The sequence below is a fragment of the Pelodiscus sinensis genome, chromosome 1 (genome assembly GCF_052426305.1).
Source record: "Pelodiscus sinensis isolate ZL-2025 chromosome 1, ASM5242630v1, whole genome shotgun sequence".
Taxonomy (NCBI): domain Eukaryota; kingdom Metazoa; phylum Chordata; order Testudines; family Trionychidae; genus Pelodiscus; species Pelodiscus sinensis.
Genome location: NC_143052.1, coordinates 315,388,694 through 315,411,898, shown reverse-complemented (window position 1 = coordinate 315,411,898; position 23,205 = coordinate 315,388,694). Strand labels below are relative to the sequence as shown.

The window sequence follows — 23,205 nt, the reverse complement described above, 5'->3', positions numbered from 1 at the left end:
CTTGGACCCTTCATGAACCAGAACTGAGCCAGGCTGCTGGCCAACCTACTAAAAAATTTACTGGACAGGGAGATGGGGAAATGCATGTAGTCTATAGCATTAACCTATAAGCTTTTGCTTATCGGTCAATCAACTACACTTGTAAGCAGGGGCTGAACTACTGCTTGCAATCAGCCAGCAGCCCTGGGGTGGGTATGCTCACTCAAATTGTTTAGCCTTGCAACATACATAACTGTTGATATGTAAATACAGCTGGCATGGGGAAGGAATCTGGGGTGTGGTTATTTAAATCCAATTCAGCCAGGGCTGATGGAGGATCGGTTGTTAGAATGGAATGTGATGTACTGTAACTAATTTGGGCTATTGTGGGCTCATAAATCATGCTTGCAGGAGAGACACCATCATTGTAAGAGGTATCAGATGAACAAGGCTCCCCCTTCCAGAGTTGAGTGAACTGAGTTGGGGGGAATGGGCTTGAGCCAGCCTGCTTTATGCCTGTCAGGTGTAAGCTGTAAGACTGGTTCAACCCGCCTCTTTTCCCCCTTGTTTTAAGGATAGACCTAAATCAGACTCCATCAGGAGTCTTTTTACTAGTCCAGTGGAAGCTGGAATCTTTTGCCAGCCTAGGTGGTGGCTAAAGAACTGAAATCACTAAGAGCTGAAGTCACTGGTTTGGACTGGAGCAGCCCCCAAGATTGCTGGCAGCAGCAAACGGCCAACGGAGCGGCCGGCAGGAATGACTGGCAGACAGCCGGTAGGAGCGGCTGGTGGAAGCAGCGGCCGGCAGCACAAGCAGACCACAGGAGCAGCACAAAGGTGGCATAGTCTCAGGCTCAGTGAGTGGAGTTATCAGGGTGATGTGTCAGGATCCGCACTGACTAGAGAGAGCTGTAAGTGGGGCACGGAGAAGGTTTGGGTAGATGAATGGAACCCTTACACTGTTGGACTAGTGAGCCTGAGGGACAAAGGACATTGCTAAATCCTTTTGCGTTGGGACGGTTACTTGTGGAGGGTTAGGAACTGTGTGGTATTTTTCCAAGCTAATGCCGTGTAACTTCTCTTCATCTTTCATTAAAAGTTTCTTTTCTACACTCAGACTCTGTGCTTGCAAGTGCGGAAGCATTGCCTCTCAGAGGTGCCCAAGGGTGTATGAATTTCCCAGGCTACTGGGTGGGGGCTTGAGCCAGTTCTGTGAGAGATTTGATGAAAAGGGACCCCTAGATATTGAACCCGGCTCTGGCTGCTGCTGGCACTACCTGGCAGAAGGGTTACACACTATTACATCCCTAATGCCACACACTTTAGTAGCATACCCCAGTTTATGTACTATCCACAGTAAAATGTACTGATAGTATTATCTTCCAGGTGCCTCTGTGTACATCCAATCCATAATTCTCTATGTGTAGTGGCAGGAAATGTCACATTATGACAGGGAAGATACAAGTTTATCTTAAGAACAATGTGTATGTGATGAGCGAAAAAAACGTTATTCAGCCTTGTTACAAATGCACATTTTGAAACAGCAGGCACTGTTGTCTAATAAAGATTTTAATTGGTGAGCTATTTCCAGTTTTATTGACAACGTCTCAGAATCTTCCATGAAAGTGTTAGAGTGTTTTGGAAGAAGGCCATCTTGTGGCCCAGGCGTGGCAGTCAGCACTGGCAAGGCACATGCTTCATCCAGTGCTACTGCAATCTTGTGGCAGCAGAACTTCAGCCAGCATAACCCCTGAAGGCCAACAGAGCATAAAGGATTTACCTTGTGATGGATGGGTTTTATTTTCTGAGAAAACTGAGAAAACACTGCAGTGTTTTAAGGACTCCAATTCTAAATTGCATTCACTAGGAATTTATACCCCAGCCATAAAGAGATGTCATTATGGAGGTCATCAACAGCATCAATACCACCTGCAGTGATGCTTCCAGCAGTCATCCTGCTGCACTAGGCAGCAAGATGTGTACAGGAAAGGACATAAGTCTCAGAAGGGGCCTTCTGTGTCTTATATTAAGCAGTCAACTCATCTTCTGTCAGCTTAAAGGATGCAGTCATTTAGACTTGCGTATTGAGAACAATATTCCAGTCATGAATTCCTGACCCTGTCTCTACAGTTTGGAGACAGGCTTGTCTTTCTTCTACAGTTCTTGGGAGACAGTCATGGACAGTTGGGACCCAAGTACTGTGGGATTTGCTTTATGGCGTCCAATTTCTGTCCATTTTCCCCCATCCCAACCTGTGTTTTTTTTTTTTTCAGGGACTCCTTGTATGAGGTACTGTTCTTTCAGTAGGTTCATACTCTGTGTTTTGCAGCTATAGGGGAGGTACCCCTGCAGAATCAGAGGAAGGGAGTTTACTCCTGGTATTCCCTTAACCACCAAGATGTGGTATGACCTATGCTGAATCTCTGCAATCTTAAAAGGTACATCAAATGCATGAGTTTCTGTATGGTTACACGGCTACTGTTTTCTCTGCTTTGAATCATAACTAGTTTGCTGCCCTCTGTCTTCTGGATACTTACTTTCACATGGATTGTCTTTGGCTCCGTGCATGTCTACCAAATGCATGACTATAGTGACACAATCTCAGAAGAAGAAGAACTTATGTCTTTTGATACCTGCGTGATTGGGTTAGTAAGGAGTAGATCCATAGAACAGTTCTATTCCTGCATCCAAACCATTGGACCTGATTTTATATAGGGGAAAGACAACATTAATACTAGTTCAGAGTGCAGTAGGAACCTATTAGACTGCAAATAAGAGGATGTTTCTGCCAAAATGGCAATTTTAAGCACTTCTTCATCTGTGTCTGCTCTTATCCTTCAACTATGATCTGTGTTTCTGTCATTCTTAGGTCCATGTGACTGCATGCATTAACGTGGTCCACCATATAGGATTGCACTTGGTTGTCTTCTGGGCTGCTTGACATGGATGAATCTTCAAAATTGTCCTTTTTTGATGGTTTAGTATGGGTACTTCTGTCCATTTTGGAGTTCCTAGAATGATGAGCTGATCAGTTTAACATTTTGTTAAGATGTTCCTTTTGGCCAGTCAGCATCACAGTTACTGATGCTTCTACAGTGGTTGGGCAGCACATCTGGGAACATCAAAGGTTCAAAGTTTATGGACAGGAATCTCCCTTCATATCAGCATCCTGGAACTTTGAGCCATTTACAATGCATGCAGTGTATTTTGGGCACGTCAAGGGCACAGTGTTTCATATATTTATGGATACCAGTACCACAAGTATTATGTGAACAACCAGGGAGGGAGCCTGCTTCTAACCAGGTTTTCAGGAGATAAAGTTTTGGCATTTCTATATTAAGAAGAGTATCATTCCTATAGCCCAAAATCACAAGGCCAATCACCTCAACAGGAATTTCCCTCCAGCGTTACAAGGAATTTCTCAAGAGCAGTGTACTAAGATCCATCTTTGCAGAATCAGGTTTTCGGACTATTGGCCTGTCTGAAACAAAAGACAAGAAATTGCATCAATTTTGCTTTTAAGTGTATCTCAGTCCAGGCTCCTTAACTAATGCTTTACATCAAAATTGGGGATCCCTACAGAAGTGTGCCTTCTACCCTGTACCATTACATTCCTCAGTTCTTTTTTCAAATTGAAGCTGGATCAAGCCAAAGTTATTCTCATTGCACCAAGTTGATCCTGACAAAGTTGGTTTTCTCACCTCAGTTTCTATTTGACCTCCTGTATCTCTTCCTCTTCATACCAACTTAATGACTCAGTATCTCTATCAGATTTGGTGCCCAGTGCTATGACTAGTTAGTACCTAGTCCCACAGAAACTACATGGCTACATGAGGAGGAAAAGGAATAGTATTCAGAAACAATTCAAATAGTAGTACCTAATAATAGAAAGCTCTCTACTAGGGCTGCCCATTTGTCCAAGTAGAAACAGTTTTCATTTTGATCACTGGTCTAGGAAGTTCAGATGACATTAACACTCATTCAGGACATTTGAAAATGTTGTTATACCTTCAATCCTCTGATCAATAGCTTTTTGAGGATCCCGTTTGCACTGTTTTTGTTGTTTAATCCTCCAGTCCAGGGGAAGTCAATTTCCTTGAACTCTGGAAAATTCCCCCTATGTGCAATTTTCAAAAACAAAATCCTCCTAAGGCTGCATCCAAAATTTGTGCTGAATATAGAATTGATGCATCACCTTAAACAAATAAAATACTTGAATGCAACTTAAGAATACAGATAAGCACAGAAGAGCAATGCCTTCATAGGTTGGATATGAAAGGGTACGTGATGTTTGTTTTATTTGGTATGAACTAAATTATTTGGTTGCATCACCTTGACTTTTTATTCCTTGTGCGGATTGCATGTGGGGTTGGACTGTCTCTGCATAGACTATTTCCAATTAGATATGTTTGTTAATTATACTGCGTCTGGATTACTACTTTTCTTATCACCCTTTCACAGAGACTTTGGGGTCATTTGATGAAAGACTGAGCAATATCTAGCACATTCCTCAGTGATGTTTCAATATTGGACATTTTCAGGGCTGCTACCTTTCTTCTCTATGTACTTTTACTGTATACTATGTTATTAGGGCTCTGTCTTGATTAGATGCAAACTGTGTGGGAGGAGATTCTGCAGACATTCTTTGAGTAGATTCCAAACCCTACTCCCTACAGCTTGAGTCACCTGTGTAGAATGCACATCTACAACCACTCAAATAAGAAAGTTACCTACCCATATTATAACTGTTCTTTTGAGATTTGCTGTAGACTTGTGTTCCATGGCCCTCCATCCTTTCTCTATCAGAGTCTCAGATTTGGACTGTGAATGAGAAGGAGCCAAAGGAGAGTTGGGTATTGCTGGCCTTAAATTGCCATATGGAAGTAACTCAAGCCAAAGAGTGCAAACACCATCTTACTGGTCCTGGAAGACAAAATTCTTTGCTGCCCTGAACACATGCATACCTGTATGGCATACATGCCTGCACCAAAATCCTGAAGAACAAGTAGCTAACAACCTTTTCCTGTGTGAACCAGGTGTTGTCTCATTGAGGCTATGTCTAGACTACACGTCTTTTTCAAAAGAGGCTTTTTTGAAAGTATTTTTTTAAAAAGCACATCTAGATTGAATTATGCAGATCGAAAAAGCTATCCACTTTTCCAAAAAAGAGCGTCAACACTGCTGGACACTCTTTTGAAAAAAGAAGGCACCCAGAACCACTTCTGGAAGGGCATGGGGGCAACATTTACTTTCTAATGCTGCTACATGCCCTTTGCAGAGAGGCGTGCTTAAAGGGATCTCCCTGGACAGCCATTACTCTGCTCCTGCTTCTAGCTTGCCTACCTCCAAGATGGACAGCAAAGCTGCTACAGTGCTTGCTCTGGTTGCCCTGCTTTCTTGGACACCACAGCACTTTCTTTTCTGGTTGGTTTTCCTGCTTTTCATTGGGATTTTTTTGGGCCATGGAGCCGGAGCTGCTCCTGGGCAGGCGATGGCCCCACGCTGCCATGCTGCAGCTTCTGCTGCATGTTCAGGATTCTGGTTATGAAGCTCCTGCCCCGTATGGACCTGGACAAGAGCTACGAAACCTTTGTCCAGGATGCAGGAGCTATACCTTTGCCTTCCAATTATTTGGGGGACAGGCGGATTTGGAGGTATGAGACGAGTTCGGACTGGTGGGACTGGCTCATCATGGAGCTCTGGGACGACAAGCAGTGGCTCTGCAACTTCCAGGAGCTGTGTGCCTGACTCACCCCTGCTCTGCAACACCAGGACACCTACCTGCCTCCGCCATCCCCCTGCAGAAGAGGGTCGCTATTGCCCTTTGGAAGCTAGCTACCGCTCAGTGGGACACCAGTTTGATGTGGGGAGGTCTACTGTTGGAGCCGTTTTGATGGAGGCAAGTCACTTTTTCAGGGGGACAGGTCTTGCTGATGGGGGGGGGGGGCTGAAAAAGGGGAACTGCCAAGCAACAGTATGGAGGATGGAGTGTCAGTGGGAGGTGGCTCCTTGGCCCCTGCGCTGATGCAGGGGAGAAGGGGAGTTCTGACAAGGGGAGGTGTGGGAGGGTGGGTTCTTCTCCCAAAGTCTTAGGTACCCTGTCTAACTCCCAGGTTTCTGTCTGTCCATTTGTCTCTTTCTGCAGGTGGTGAGGGCCATCAATGCGGAGCTGCTGAAGTGGCTCGTCTGTCTGGGAGACCTGGACACCATCATTGCTGGCTTTGCTGGGCTTGGCTTCCCAATCTGGAGAGGAGCCCTTCCCGAACTGCAGAGTACACATATCCCAATCTGCACACCATCCCATCGAGCAGCCCAATTTATTAATTGCAAGAGCTACTTTTCTATCTTGCTGCAATCCCTGGTCGACCACCGAGGACAGTTTATGGGTATTTGTGTTGGGTGGTTGGAGCGGGCTCATGATGCCTGCATCTTCCACAACTCGTACCTGTACCACAGGTTGCAAGCAGGAACATTTTTCCCACAGCGGGACCTCACACTTGGGGGCGTGCAGATGCCGGTGTGGTGCCGTGTCTCATGAAGCCCTACATCGGTCACCTGGATGCGAGCAAGGAGCTATTTAACACACATCTTAGCCAGGCTCACATGCAGGTGAAATGCGCATTCAGCCGCTTGAAAGGGAGGTTTAGTTGCCTCCTCACATGGCTGGACATGGACAAACGCAACATCCCCGAGGTGGTGGCCGCATGTTGCATGCTCTATAATCTTGTGGAGAAGAAAGGGGAGGCCATCCTGCTGGGATGGGGGACAATTGCTGATGACAAGGGGAAGCAATTCGAGCAGCCCCAGACAGCTGCCATCTGCCATACTCACCAGTTTGGTGTTCGCATCTGAGAGGCCCTGAGGGAGAGATTTTCTGAACCCCCTCCCCCCCCAGGGCTTCCCCCATGGGAGATTTTGCCTGGCCTACTCCTACATTTCCCTCCACAACCCTCACCCTCTTTCCATAAAGAATACATAAAAAACCAATGTCTGTTTACAAAGAAAACGGTGTTTATTAGAAACCATATCAGTAAGGAAAATGTGCTAACTGTTTAAAACAAAACTTTCTCTTTTTTACTGTTCTTTTGTTTATATACAAGCTACATCTGTCACTCAAAAATAAAGATTTTGTTACATCACTGAAATGTTCTTTCACTTCGGTGGCAGGGGGCTGAAAACCTGGAGGAGTGAGGGGGGCTCAAGTAGGCCGCTGCTTCCCTGTTCTCAGCGTCCTTCCACCTTGCGTCCTGGCACTGCCATGGCCTTAGGGTCGGGTGGAGCGAGAGACAGTCCTGGGCTGGGCAGGAGAGGGGAGCAGCTGTTGGGTCTGTGAGGACTTGGGAGCGGGAGGGGCTGGGGGTTGGGGGGCAGGGTTCTGGCATGCAGGAGGAGCCTGTGCCTTTGAGACTGCGGACAGAAACAATAGAAGTGCTCACCATATAAGGATGGACTGTCCACCAGGGCTTCTTCCTGGAGGCCTTTATTTTTTATTAAAAAAACCTTCCCCGCATCTACACATGCTATTTTTGACAGACATCTGTCGAAAAAAAGGTAGTATTCCTCGTAAAACGAGGTTTACCGCTGTCAACAAAACTACCGCATTCTTTTGATTTACTGTTTACCGAACGCAGCAGCAGTCTAGACGCAGGTGAAGGTTTGTTTGGCTTTTTTTCTAAAAAAGGCCACTTTTTTCGAAAAAAGCCTGCAGTCTATACACACCCTGAAACCCTCTTGCTGCTGTTCTAGGTTTATGTTAATTGTTCTGTTCTAGAATGTGTAAGATTTTAGCACAAAATTTTGAGAGTCTTCTTGACTGTTCTCAAGTTTCCTTACTCTAATGCTAAACCGAAAAATGTGGAAAAGATTGTCTTTTTTTATTTTCTTATGACTGTTAGATATTTTGGAGATCCTGCGGCATATTTCATTTAAGTTGGTACCAAAACATAATTAACCTTTGCACCCTGTAAATATTTTAGTTATTCCTGTTCTCTCACTGATTGCACCTATTTTTGTTTACAACTCCTTTTGGGAAGGGGATTGCAATCTTTTCCTTTGATCAGGTGCTCAAGCCTGCTAACTCACTACTGTTTATCTTCTTAAGATCACAGTCAGTTTATAGTTTACTCTGAGTCTCATCAGAGTAATTGTTACTGCTAAATATTGCATATGTCTGTCTTTTTTTAAATAAGTTGATAGTGGTAAGTACACTTAGCCAAGAAAGGCATTTGCCATGTCTTTATAACCAGTTGCAGTCTCATGGATACAGCAGCGAAGTGTCTTGTGTCCAGATAACTTAGTTGGAGAATAATTATGTGAGCATTAATATATCATGAAAGGAGTGGTGGTGGTTTATCTGTGAGACTCCGGAACGTAGATATATGATACCAAACCAAAATGACATAAATCCCATAATGAATACAGGTATCTAAAATAATATCTTCGAGAAATATAGCATCTATGAGATGTTTCCTCCCAAACTGTGGTACTGTATAGTATCCATTCACATTCACACTACAGGTCTGGCATCCTTGGGACCTGACTGGTCTCAGATGAGGGATTTTGCTGGACATTTTGCTTCCAGCCCTGGTTTTCCTACTGGCTGGAGGTCAGCTCCCCGCTGCACCCTCCCCCTGCTGCTGGCCCCACTACTGTATGCTGGGCTTCCTGGCCAGCAGCCCTGCACCGGGACTTTCTGGTCCTGCTGCATCAATGCTGGACAGTGGATGTTGCCGGACCAGAGCGTCCTGATTATTAGAAGTTCAGCCTGTAGTGTATATTCTTACCTAGTAATTATTCCATTATCTGTATTAGTTATATCTAATTATATTACATTATCTTTCTTTTTAAAAAAAAAACACATTCCACAGAATATCTTAAAGATACACATAGGAAAAAGTTTTCCCAGAAAAAATCGATACCTTTTGGACAAAGACCAGGTAAGCACTCTCCTCTGGTATACGGTTTCCTTGAAAAGCTTAAAGTGTATGATATGTTTATCCAGTATTCGTGATGTTTGACAAACAGGTATGGACAAAGATCCTCATGTAGGAAAAATTAAATCTTGATTTTTTGAGGGGGGTAGAGCATATTTTAATTTTCCTTAAATTATTTTTTTCTGAAGTTTGAATAATGATTTTGCAGTATTATAAGCAAGCAGTCTTATTTGAACACATTGAGAGGAGAGAATGACTGTTCAAGGCTAGTGTTCTTTTCCTGACATAAGAAATCCTTGTATATTCTGGATCATAATCTTTAACCAAAAAATGTGAGTGTAGTTTGTGTCCAAAATGAGATGTTTATTGTTTTTATTGTTATAAATTAACCTGTCACACACAGAAAAAACACCACTATCTTAGTTGACTTAAATTGTGGCTCTTCTTCAAGTATTTGCTCATGTCCATTCTATATTGGGTGTGTGCACACCATATGCAATGTTGCCAGAGATTTTTTTTCCCCCTTTGGTTGATATCGGCTGTGCTTGCTCTAATGCCAGTGACAAGGAGTATACTTTAAGCTCAATCATATATAGACAGAATCTGAAATGCTAACTTTTGAAGATGAAAATTTAGCTGTTTACAGCACTTGCTGTCAACCTTTCTAATCACCTAGAGTAAGCTGATTTTTCAAAAGTGAATGACGTGTAAACTAAAATGTTAAATTGTGATTATCTGGCTAATTGTGTGATCAGTACAGTTTATAACTAATCAGTGAAGACCACTCTTCAAAGCTGCAGTAGTGGTAGCTCCCAGAGCAGGCTCCGGGAGCCACCCATGCTGCAAGTCTGCATTTTAAATTTAGTAAGAGCACCTGGCTCTTACTACATTTAAAATGCAGAGGAACAGCGTCCTGGACCAGTGCAAGCCAAGACTGCTTGGTCCTGACTCACGCTGAGTCTAGCATTCCCTGGTTGCGGCAGCCAGGGCTGTGTATGGGGGGGGCCCAGCTCCCCTCTGGAACCCCCGTGGACAGGGGCTGCGGCCTGAGCAGCCTCTCATACCCTTTCTCACCCCTTCCTTCCCCCAGCTGCCTCTGTCAGAAGTAGGAAGGAGAAACAGGCAGCACTGCAGAGTCTATGCTATGGGGAACCAGTTTTTAAGATGGTTCCCCACAGCGCTGTATATCTGGCACAGCCATGAAAGTGGGAAATGCAAAGTCCTGCTTCAAGGCCACAGGCTTCAAAGTTGCTTGCCTCGAGTGCTGCCGCAATTACCAGCACCAGCACTTCATTGCTGGCACCGCAACTGCCTCCTGTGCCAAGCACAACTTCCAGCACTGCTTTAGGAACTGACACGGCACCTACCTTTTTGCCTGGCTACTCGGTGCCGAGGCATCATGCTGCACCACAAATGGCATCAGTGCAGCCAACCATGGTGCCAGCACAGCAATATATACAACATAGAGACCTCCTGGTCTCCTCAATTTTCACTTCATCCTTTCTCAGCACCGACATTTCTCTCAGTCCCTCAGCACTGAGACTGGATAAATCACCAGAAATGTTTTCTAGTGACTCTGACAAGGAGGTGAACATGATGTTCTAACTAGCAATTCCCCTCCCATGATTATTCTCTGTACTTAGCCAGGATCCATCCCCCACACTCCTGACACCAGGATATGCCACCTTGATATAACTACCCATGGGTACCACCTCCCATGCCCTACCCAAAATGGTAGCACTGAAGTTCATGGCAGCCGTACCGTAAACATGACCAATCACACAAATGTGTTTCTGTGCCTCAACACACTCCTCTACCACAATTCTCATCCCCTCATTGGAAACATACAATACAAGGGGGGACAAGTCTGACCCCTCACCAGACACAGCACCAGACACTAATGAATTGTCTTCCCCAGATGAAGCGGTGATGTCTTCTCCTCCCACTGCAGTAGACAATTTTTATCACATTTCCAAGACCTTTTAAAAGTGTGTCTTTGGAACGCCGTATTCCTATACAGGAAGTGTCAAAATCAGCATGAAGTGACTGATGTTTTACTAACCCCTACAACTTCAAAGATAGCCCTACCGATTAACTCATCCATCATAGAACCAGCAAAAATGATCTGGCAAACACCTGCAACTGCCACCCAAACATGCAGGCACACTGACAAGATGTATTGCATCCTCCCCAAAAGGATGTGTTTCTTTTTACACATCCTGCACCTAATTCCTTGATGGTGGATGCAGCACACAAAAAGACTAAACTGAAGCACTTTAGATCCACTCCATCTAATCGTGACAGCAAAAGGCTGGATCTCTTTGGACGAAAAGTCTATGTTCTTCTTTGGGGATGTCCCTGCAGGTGCTCCACTATGGACGCTGGGCTTGCCCCGGCGCCGCAGATGGAGACTTGTCATTAGCAGTGTCTGGCTGGACCACACATGTGCCGCAGGCTCGCGGCTTTCGCGCTCTTTCTGTTGCGCGGTCCGGCCCCTCCGCCAGTTCCTCTTCACTGCCTCAGGCTGCAGACGCCTGTAACCGCGCTCCTCTCTCCACAGAACTAGGCTGCTTCTAGTTCTCCCTTTCTATATAAAAAAAAAAATCTCCCTTTTCCTCCCTCTCCCCTCTTCTCCCTATGAAGTTAAAAAAAAAATTCTTTCAAGAGAGGAAGGACAAACAAGAACTATCGGGAGTGAAAGCGGAGACGGCTCTTACCTCCCACCTGTCAGCTGTTCTCCTTTCAGCTTCTCTGTATAGAGCTCCGTTCACCTTTATAAAAAAAAAAAAAAAAAAAAAAAAAGACAGACAGACTGTTAAGATAACAAGAACAAAAGGCGCCGCCGTATGCTCCTCTTCGATACAGCCCTACAGCCGCTGCAAGCTGACTTGAATCAGCAGCCTCTCAAGTGCCGGGCTTCCTCCCCTACTGTGGGACTTCAGGAGAAAACGACCATGTCCCCAGCAAGATCCCTGCCAGCTGCCTTTAATGGCAGGGACAGCCAGGCAGAGACACCTGGGACCTCTGGCATCATGAAGCCATGTCCTCCTGCCTCAGCGGCTTTTAAGCCTCAGCGGCCACGGGAGTCTGCAAAGACACCGGCTCCCCAGCCGGCATCAGCAGAGCCGCTTCTCCCTCCTCCGGCACTGAGCGTTGAGCCGGCGCTGAGAGCTGCCCCGGACCCGACCGCGGTGCCGGAATACACGGCGCCGACCCATCCCGCGGCCGGCGCGGTGCCGATCGCTCCTGCTCTGCCGCACCAGGAGCAGAGTGATTCAACGGCTAGCGCTTTAGCGCATGCCACAACCCGATCATCCCGGAACCCTGCTGCTTTCCATTCCCCACATCGCAGCTGCTCCCGCTTCTTCTCCCCGGCACCATCCTCTTCTCTGCCGGCACTGCGATATCCACGCCGCTCCTCTCATCGGTGCCGCTCTCCTCGCGGCTCGTCCAGACTGCCCTCCCCATTTCTGGCTGCTGCATCTCCCCATCGCAGGCACCAGCACAGACATCTCTCTGCCTCTCCTGCCTCGTCCAGGACATCACACCTCCGCTCCTGCTCGCTCTGCGCCCCATACCATTATCGGTACGGCAGCCGCTCCAGCTTCCATGATGACCGTTCGCCGCGCCACGACGCCTACCATCGCGACGACCGCGGCTCTCGACATTCTCATTGCCGGTATTCTTACTGACCACGATCCGTCTCCGACTACGCTGTACGCAGACGCTCTCCAACCCCGGCTCCCCTTACTCCTCCTCATCATGCGGCATCACTATCTCACCACTCTTCAGAGCCGGAACATACTCCCTTCGTGCACCATACCTCGGGGTCTTCCATTCTGGTTTCATCTCCTCCTCCGGAGGACGCAGTGAACCCCGATGACAGCTCTCCTCCAGAAGACCTCCGTCAATTCCAAGAATTATTTAAGCGGGTAGCTATTACATAGGAGATTCCGCTAAAAGAGCTCAAAGATAAGCAGCACAAGCTTTTTAGGAATCTCCAACCACGACATAGTTCACGCCTCACCATCCCTCTCGACGAAGGCATCCTGGAACTGGCTGACAAGGTGTGGCATGCTCCAGCGTCGGCCCTTTTCACCAACAAAAGAGCCGACAAGAAATATTTCGTGCCACCAAAGGGCATGGAATTCCTCTTTGCCCATCCACAGGCTAACTCTTTAGTAGTCGATGCAGCTCAACAGAGATCTAGAGCCCCTCACCTCAAACACCAGGGCTCTGATAAAGACATAAGGAGGCTCAATGTTCTGGGCAGGAAGGTATACACCTCAGCGACTTTACTCCTTAGAATTGCCAACTACTCGGCGCATCTCTCCAATCATACCTTCGATACATTTTCACACGTCACTCCTCTCATGGATCATCTCCCCAACTCAAAAAGATCGATCCTGAGATCAGTCATCCAAGAGGGCTACACATCAGCGAGAACGTCCCTCCAGATGGCCATGGACGTGGCTGATACTGCTGCTCGTTCTGCCGCTACGGCTATTGTTATGCATAGAGCTTCTTTCCTCCAAGCGGCAGGAGTTCCAATGAAACTACAGACAAAAGTCGAGGACTTACCCTTCGACAAGGTTAAGCTCTTTGCAGAGACCACGGACGCAATCCTGCACTCCTCTAAAGACTCTCGGACAACCCTGCGAACTTTGGGGATGTATACGCCCCCCCCTTTAAGAGACGTCGGTACTCACCCTATCAGCGCAGATATGATTACCCCTACATTAGACACCAGTGACAACAACAGCACCTACAGCAGAGGCCTTTTGACAATCAGCGTTCTCGCCAGAGGCCGAAACCCAAACGGCAGAACGAACGTGCCGTCCAACAGCAAGCAACAGATTTGATGTGTTGGTCGAGGGCGAGCAGACAGCCACAGGCAGCACCGTGAATCGTTCAACCCAGCTATTCCATCACCGTTTAATACCCTTTCTACATCAATGGGAAAAAATCACCATGGACAAATGGGTCCTCGAGATCGTTCAGTTCGGCTATCCTATCCCTCTCATAGCCGTCCCACCAACCACCCCTCCCACCCCGTCCCTCTTCAGGGACCCCTCTCACAAAACCCTCCTCAGACTGGAGGTCGACCGCCTTCTTTCTCTGGGTGCCATAGAGCCAGTTCCGAAGGACTTCAGGAACAGGGGCTTTTACTCTCACTATTTCCTCACCCAGAAAAGGTCCGGAGGCTGGCGCCCTATCCTAGACCTCCTTCGTCTGAACAAATATCTCACGAAGCAACGATTCATAATGACAACACTAGCTGCCATAATCCCTATTTTAAATCCACAGGATTGGTTTGCTGCCCTCGACCGCCAGGACGCCTATTTCCACTTCCCTATCCACCCTGCTCACAGAAGGTTCTTGCGCTTCGTCGTGGCGAAGGACCATTTCCAATACAAGGTCCTCCCCTTCGGGCTATCCTCAGCCCCCCGGGTGTTCTCAAAGGTCCTATCCGTGGTCACGGCCTTTCTCCGGCGCCAAGGGGTGCTCATCTTCCCTTATCTGGACGACTGCCTGCTCAAAGGCACTTCGGCACACGAGGTCTCCCACATGGTTCACTTCACGATGCAAGTCTTTCAATCGCTCGGACTCCTCAACGAACAGAAGTCCGTCTTGCATCCCACTCAGGACATCGAGTTCATTGGGGCCCGTCTGGACTCACTCGCCAGCAGAGCATTCCTACCTTTGCAGAGGTTTCAAGCCATCCAGGATCTCATTTGCACCATCACCGTGAGCCCCACCGTCCCACTCATCATATGTCTCAGACTCATGGGCCACATGGCCGCCACAACGTTCGTGGTGAAATACGCCAGACTACACCTGCGTGCCCTTCAGCACTGGCTGACCCTCGTATACCACCACACCAGATACGATCTCCACAGGCCCGTTACACCGCCACCTGGCGTTCTTCAATCGCTCCGATGGTGGACCAGCCACACAAACCTGCTGTCGGGCGTACCATTTCACCCGCAGCAGCCTCTCCACCAAATCACAACAGACGCCTCCCTGCTAGCTGGGGGGCCCACATGGGCTCCCTCTCGGTACAAGGCCAATGGTCTCCACAAGAAGCAAGGTTATACATAAACCTCCTAGAGCTTCGTGCTATTTTCAACGCATGCAAAGCCTTCCTCGTCTACATCCGCAATACCACTGTGACGATACTTACAACGTCGCAGCCATGTACTACGTGAATCGCCAGGGCGGCGCTCGCTCCCGTTCGCTATGCACAGAAGCTATCCGCTTTTGGAACTGGTGCATTCACCACGGGGTGACTCCTTTGGCATCCTACTTACCTGGTATCACAAATGTGACTGCAGACTTCCTGAGCAGACACTTCCACTCGAAACATAAATGGGAAATGCACGACGGTATATTACGCGACATCTTCCAACGTTGGGGGACTCCCCGAGTGGACCTCTTCGCAACTCCCACCAACACAAAATGCCGCAAGTTCTGCACCAGAGTGGACCTGGGCCGCGCATCTCTAAGGGATGCCTTCCTCGTGACTTGGCGTGGACCCCTCCTCTATGCATTTCCCCCCCATACCTCTCATTCCCAAGGTCCTTCAGAAGCTGAAGGCAGACAGGGCTACGCTAATCCTCATAGCCCCAGATTGGCCTCGCCAGCACTGGTTTCCATTCCTGCACCGCCTCTCTGTGCGGACACCGATCCGCCTTCCGTCTCTCCACAACCTCCTCACACAAGACCGAGGATGCCTGAAACACCCCCAGATACAAATGGTGAACCTAACAGCATGGTTCCTAACTGGCTGATCCTATGTGAATCTCTCTGCTCTGCCGCAGTTCAACACGTCCTGGTACAAAGTAGACAACAAACCACGAGGAAAACTTACCTTCACAAGTGGCGCAGATACTCCTCCTGGTGTATCTCGAACCACCACGATCCGACACGTCCGTCCATTTCCTCCGTACTGGACTATGCACTGCACCTAAAAAACAAGGGTCTTGCGTTGGCCTCCATCAGGGTGCACCTCGCAGCAATATCAGCATTCACACCACCGATAGATGGCGTTTCCATCTTCGCCCATCCTACGACTAAACGATTTCTCAAGGGCCTTATCAATATGGACCCACCACGCAACCCAGTCCCTCCTGTGTGGAGCCTGGACGTGGTACTCCATGCCCTAATGAGGCCACCGTTCAAGCCTCTGGCGACTGTATCCCTACAATTCCTCACTCTGAAGACGGTTTCCTGCTCGCAATAACCTCTGCACGCAGGGTTAGTGAGCTTTCCGCCATGATGACCATTCCACCATATACGATTTTTCTTAGCGATGGGGTAGTCTTGAGATTACATCCGAGGTTCCTCCCCAAGATTGTCTCCAATTTCCACGTTAATGAACCAGTCATCTTGCCAACCTTTTTCCCGAAGCCCCATGCCTCGCCACGAGACGCGGCCCTACATTCCTTGGACATCTGCAGGGCCTTAGCATTCTACATAGATCGTACTAAATCGTTCAGGCTTACGGACCATTTATTCGTCTTCCTGGCACACAGGTCAAAGGGTCAACGTCTATCTTCCCAGAGAATCTCCAATCTCGTAACCGCTTGCATAGTGCAATCATACGCAACGAGAGGGTCGCCCCTTCCATCCCAACCACACGCTCATTCCACTAGGGCCATGGCCACATCTACAGCCTTCCACAGAGGCGTATCTCTGAAGGACATTTGCAGAATGGCGACCTGGTCCTCTCATGGGACCTTCGCTAAGCATTATTCTAGCTCTCTTTTTCACTCAGATGGGGCAGTGGCGACTGCGGTGCTCTCCACGGCGGATAAATAGGGTGTTCTTGCCCTCCTTCCGTTTTTGGCGACTACCGCTACGCAGTCACCCATAGTGGAGCACCCGCGCGGACATCCCCGAAGAAGAAAGCGAAGTTACTCACCTCGGGTGCAGTAACTGTCGTTCTTCGAGGTGGTCCCCCCGCGGGTGCTCCACTACCCACCCTCCTCCCCGCTTCGGAGTCCTCTCTCTCTCTCTCTGATTGTCTCTTACAGACTCCGAGGCGGTTTCGAGGAACTGGCGGAGGGGCCGGACCGTGTGACAGAGCGTGAAAGCCGCGAGCCTGCGGCACATGCGTGGTCCGGCCAGACACTGCTAATGACAAGTCTCCGTCTGTGGCGCCGGGGCAAGCCCAGCACCTATAGTGGAGCACCCGCGGGGACACCACCTCGAAGAACGACAGTTACTGCACCGGAGGTGAGTAACTTCGCTTTGTCAACACTAGAATTCTGATTTGCAAATTACTCAGTGCTACTAAGCAGATATGATCATCGGAATAATTTCAAATTAAGTGATTTTATTTCAGAAATAACTGAGGCCAAGAAATAGCAATTCAAAACTGTCATTGTGAAGGGCTGTACAATCTTGAGGACAGATCTACAGACTGTTCTAGATGGAGCTAATACAGCAGAGTGCTGCGAAGAGCCTCATGGTTCAGTGTTGCTGCCTTCCCTAGTGCAGTCCAGTCCATGGTAGAGAATCTCCCATTTGACAGGCAGAAGCTCTTCATGGGAAACACCAATGAAGTGTTGCATTCCATGAAAAACTCTGGCAATGCTCAGGACTCTTGTCATTCATAATCCTGCCACAACAAGACGACGACTATATAGGTACCAACCATACCCTGGGCCCAAATACTCCCAATATACTCAAAAATATAATAGTATCAATGTCAACAAAACTGCAATAGAGGCAAGGGTCAATGATGACATCAATCATCTAACAAATGTCAGCAATCCACTAAGTAAATTTGAGAGCGATGTTGAGGGTCATGAAAACCTTTTGTCAATCCCAATGCCAACCATACCATCTAAACTATTTCAACGCCATCTTTTACCATGTCTTAACTGGAGAAGGATAACATTTTGTAAATGGATTCTCCAAATAATCAACCATGGACATACGATTCCTTTTGTCTACACTCCCTTTCCATTCCCCTACCCAGTCCCTCTTCAGGGACAACTCTTATTAGGAACTTCTCCAGTAGGAGATTGACTGTTACAACTGAGGGCTATTAAGTTAGTTCCCACTCAGTATAGGGGGAAAGATTTTTACTCCCACCTCTTCCTCACAGAGAAGTTAGGAGGATGGCAACCCATTCTTGATCTATAATCATTGAACATATTCATTAAGAAACAAAAATTTAAGATGGTAACACTCGCCACCATCGTACTGGCATTGGGAAGAGGTGACTGGTTTTCATCCCTGAACTTGCAAGATGCATATTTTCATATTTCCATCCATCCCGCTCACAGGCAATTTCTTAGATTTGTTTTTGGTACTCAGTGCTACTGGTTCAAGATCCTTCCATTTGGCCTTTCTACAGCTTCAAGAGTTTTTTTTCAAAAGTGCTTTCAGTCGTTAGTGTATCTGTGGAAACAAACAGTTATTATATTTCCTTAGCTTGATGTCTTTCTCAATCAAAAAACATGCATGTCTGGAGAACATTCCTGACTCTGTCTCCACAGTTCTAACCTCTTAATCTACAGATAAAAGAAAACAAGTCAAATTTGATACCCACTCAAATAATTTGGTTTATAGGTGCTCACCTGGACTCCACATGTGTGCTCGCTTCTCTTCTCACAGATCATTTTCACGAAATTGTGGACTTGGTAAGGATGATGCAGTCCTCTTCCAGAATTATGACCCACTACTGCCTTCAACTCGTGGGCCATGTAGCAGCTTACAGCTTTGTAGTCTGAAATGCATGTTTGCACCAAGTGTCTGCAGTGATGGCTCAGGACAGTTTATAAGCCCAACATTCACCTACTGTCAAAGTCCCTCATCATCCCACCCTCAGTGAAGAAATCTCTTCTCTGGTGGTTGACACAGAAAAATCTGTGCTCCAGTGTTCCATTTCTTACTGTAGAACTGCCTTTTTCACTGTCACCCGATGCATCCCTCATGGGCTAGGGCACATACTTGCAGCATCACATGGCTCAGGGAATCTGATTCAGCAAAGACCTAGGTCTCCACATCAATGTGCCTGAACAGCAGGCAATGAGAGAAACTTGTGAGTGTTTCCAATTTTTTATATAAATTGTCAACATGGAGCCCGGTTACATACCGTATGCACAGAAACAATTGCACTTTGGAATTGGTGTCTGAAGCACAGCACTTCTTTTATTACCGTTCATGTTTTTGGTAACCTCAATACCATGGCCCAGGTTCTAAGACCGGCCACTGCCCACTGAACACAAGTGGCAAATCAACCCAGATTTGCCACCCAAAACAACAAAAAGTATCTGCAATTTTGTTCCAGATCAGGCATGGGGAAGGGCTCAATTGGAGGTACCTTCTTGATAAATTGGTCACATAATCTCTTACATGCTTTTCCCACAATAACCGTCATGAATAGGGTCATAGTCAATGTGCAGACGGACAATGCGCACTTAATTCTCATAGCACCTTTGTGGTCACAACAGCCCTGGTTCCCCTTTCTGCTCAAAATGTCCTGCATACCGCCAATTCCTCTTCCCCACAAACTGGATCTCCTCTATCAACTACAAAGTAAGACCACTCATTCCAACCTGCACATGATGGACCTGAATGCATGGCTTCTCATTGTTTTTCTGCACAAGAACTAGTGTCCTCTCAAACCGCTTCAATGCGTTCTACTGAAGAGCAGAGCACCTGTAAAACATACTTTCAAAAATGGACAAGATTCTTGATAATGGTGTACACATTGACATGCCAGCCCATGTACATCTCCATTACCTTTAACCTTGGATTATTTGTTGCACCTTAAACAAGCTGGTCTTGCACTGACTTCCATCAAGGTATACCTTTCTGCTATGACTTTTCATCTCAAAATAAACATTACGTCAATATTAGCACACCCTCTTACTAAGTGGTTTATCAAAGGTCTGTAAGCACTTTACGCAGATGTGGCCACACCAGCACAACTTTGAGACCTCCACCTGGTTTTAAATACTCTCACCAAATCTCCATTTGAGCCAGTGGTGACATGCTCCCTTCTGCATCTCTCTATGAAAATAGTTTTTCTTGTAGCTATTACATCAGCAAGACGAGTAGGAAAGATTGCAGTGCTAATGGCAGATCTACTATTACCTTTTTCAAGGACAATGTCACCTTATGAACTTATCTCAAGTTTTTACCAAAGGTTGATTGTCTTTCCATCTGAATCAGATGATACATCTACTTACCTTCTTCCCCAAACTTCATGCTAATGTGTTTGAATCAGACATGAACACACTGGACTCACACAGGGCACTTTCCTTTTATCTACAATGTAGAATGCCATTCAAGTCCTCTCCTAGACCGTTTATCTCCATACTAATCACAATAAAGGCCAAGCCATCTCAGCCCAGCCACTCTCTCATTGGATTTTGGACTGTATACGTCTTTGTTACTGTCCATCAAGTATTAACCTTCCTTACAACATAAGATCATACTCAGCCAGAGCCATGTCTACCTCAGTGGCATTTCTCCAAAAGGTCCCTATAGCAGACATTTGCACAGCTGCTGCTTGGTCATCAGAACATACATTTGCTAATCACTTTCCCGAGGACCTTTCTCTAACCTCAAATTCTCTAAGGCTATCCTATCTACTTCATTCATGCCAGATCCGAAGTCCCTACCTCCTTAAAGATATACAGCTTTGTAGTCACTTAATGTGGAGCACCCATGGGGACATCTCTCAAAGTCTAAAGTGCCTAGTGTGACGGACCGGTCCAGGTCTAGGCACCGCTGAGGGTGTCTGCTCAGGGTGAATTGCTCAAATTTGGGGGTCCTTACAGCCCCCAGACTGGAGATCTTCTGAAATAGGCCACAAACCAGTCCCACAGAGCGCTTCAGCTGCCTGCCTGGCCAGCCAGAAGCCTCATGAGCAAAACCCCTCTGACACCCCAGCAATATCCGTGCCCCAGATGGCCCCGGATCTGCCCACAGGTGAGGGGTCTTAGAGCTCAATCTCACCTACCCCAAACAAGTTCTGTCCGGTTCCAAGAAACCAGCCACAGATCCCAGGTCAATTTACCCTCTGGATCTTACAAGATCACACTGAGCCAGTCCTTTAGAATCTAACATCTAAAGGTTCATTACTACCAGAAAGAAAAACACGAGAGCAAGGTTATTAAAGTAGCATGCATTACATGCATCGAACCTCCCAGTTTTCGATGCAGGCTTGCAGCAGAGATGTTATAACTGCTGGCTTAAAAGTCTTTGGTGTACATCCTCCATCAGGATGGGTCCACAGTTCTTTCTGGCTCCTCGATCCCTGCACTCTTGCCTCTGGGATGCTGAACTGAGCACCAAGATGGAGTTGGCCACATAGCCTATTTATATCCCCCCTGGCTTATTCCAAGCTGGAGAGAGTAATATGGTCTCTGACCAGGCACCTAGATTCCTTCATAGGTGGGTCTCTGGTACTTAAGAGACCTATTGTCTCTGGAGCCTTACTAATTAGTATGTCCATATGCTGAGCCCATTGCTCAACCACATACAGAGAAACTTCCAGTCTCCATACGGAGTACATATTCATAACTCCACACACAGACATTATACAGATATATGAAGAGCATATACAGAATCAGTAGAAAGTAAGCACATGGCCCCCTTTGTACCAACTTTTGGAGCAGACACTCCCCCATGGGTGCAGCAGTGACCTGGCTGCTTCCCTTAAACTCTGGTAATGTGACATCTAGGCAAAGGACATGTGGCTTGAAATGCCCACACTGCCCAAATATGACTGCCATGACAAGAAAAGACTGAGAGATGAAGCTTAAAAATCTACTCTGGCAGAAATATCAACTGCCAAGAGCAGAGACGGCTGCTCCCTCAGAACCTTCAACTCTAAGAAAAAGGGCCAATTCATCTCCTATATGAGACTCATGTAAATACTGAGCCTTCCCAGCACAGTCTTTACTGGCTACACTGTCAACATCACAAGCCACACGCTCTCTGGTGCTGTCAACCTCTGGCACAGCACAAAAACAGAAGATGGAACCAACGATGGCTCCAAGTTGGAATCTAAGTGGGCACCACTCCAGCACTGACGACATCGGCATCTACAAAGAGGGACATGCTGCCTCCACTGGTACTGAAAGACATGGCACCACTTCTGTAGTCAGCGGAGTCCTGGCACACAGCAGCATCGAAGCACACCCTGGTTCCACAAGTGCCAAAGCCGAAACCACACAAAACAGAGCCCCAGCACTAAGCATCATAATCACTGGTGTCTTCTTCACCAGTACCGATAGAACACTTGTGCACTCTGAGACTCGAGGAACCTAGTCCAAACTGGCATTCCTCTGAGACTATTTCCTTCTCCCCTACACTATCCCTTGGTACTGGCCCTGGCACCAGAAATGGGAGCCGTTTTCCTTCCCAGCACTCATCACCAAGTAGCTGTGTAAGTTCCTGATGTTCAAGCAAACACAGGCCACCATATCACCAACCTCATTACCCTTGGTTCAGTCACCCATGGCCCTATCCACTTCAACAATACCAACCCCAGTGGCTACCATGGGGCCAATATCACACTCAACTATCACATCAGCACCAATGTCAACAATCACTTCTGGCTACCCTGACAAGTACACCAGAAAAGTCTGCTCCACAGACTGTTCAATCTTCTCCATCCCATCCTCCACCATCAGCCACAACTCAGACAGGTCCTGCAGAAGATGATGACGACTCAATCAATTTCAGGAATTGTTTGAAAGGGTAGCACAGTCACAAGATATAGCCCTACAAGAGAAGCAGCACAACCTACTAACAATTCTACCGCCTACCACATCGTCCAAGATAGTTCCATGGTAGCTTGTTTTATGGGTAGTGCTATCGGAACCCACATGACAGACACCAGCATCTAGTCCAAAAACTAATTGTAGGGCCAATAGAAAGTACATTATCCTGGCTAAAGGATGGATTTTCTTTTTTCTTGCCCCCAGCCAAATTCCCTGGTGCTAGATTCTGTTCAGCACCACTCCAGACACCCACAGTTCAAATCAGTGCCCCAGAACAAGGATCACACAAAGCTCGACGTTTTTGGGAGGAAAATCTATTCATTGGGTAGGCTTAATTTTACAATCTTTAATTATCCAGGTCTTCTTGCCAGTTATGATTATAGTAACTACACCAGGTTACCAGAGCTGCTAAATGACCTGCCTGAACAAGAAGCCACAGCTACAGTCTATTTTGAAATAGGGCAAATCCATTGTATGCATTCCCCCCAGTTCCCCTGATCTGAGCGGACCAAGCGAAGGTAATTTAAATAGCACCATACTGG

The 23,205-nt window shown here is 47.0% G+C and overlaps 1 protein-coding gene across 2 annotated transcripts in view; it reads left to right on the top strand.

Moving 5' to 3' along the window:
- The window catches only part of RNF17 (ring finger protein 17), a 218,453-nt gene that overhangs the window by 58,231 nt on the left and 137,017 nt on the right, over nt 1-23,205 (top strand). The window contains exon 9 of one of the 2 annotated variants that reach the window (XM_089775613.1): nt 8,847-8,915. The exons of the other annotated variant lie outside the window; for it this stretch is intronic. Within the exon in view, the coding sequence (XP_089631739.1) occupies nt 8,847-8,915 (69 nt within the window). The remainder of the gene's footprint in view (nt 1-8,846; nt 8,916-23,205) is intronic. 2 annotated transcript variants of the gene reach the window in all.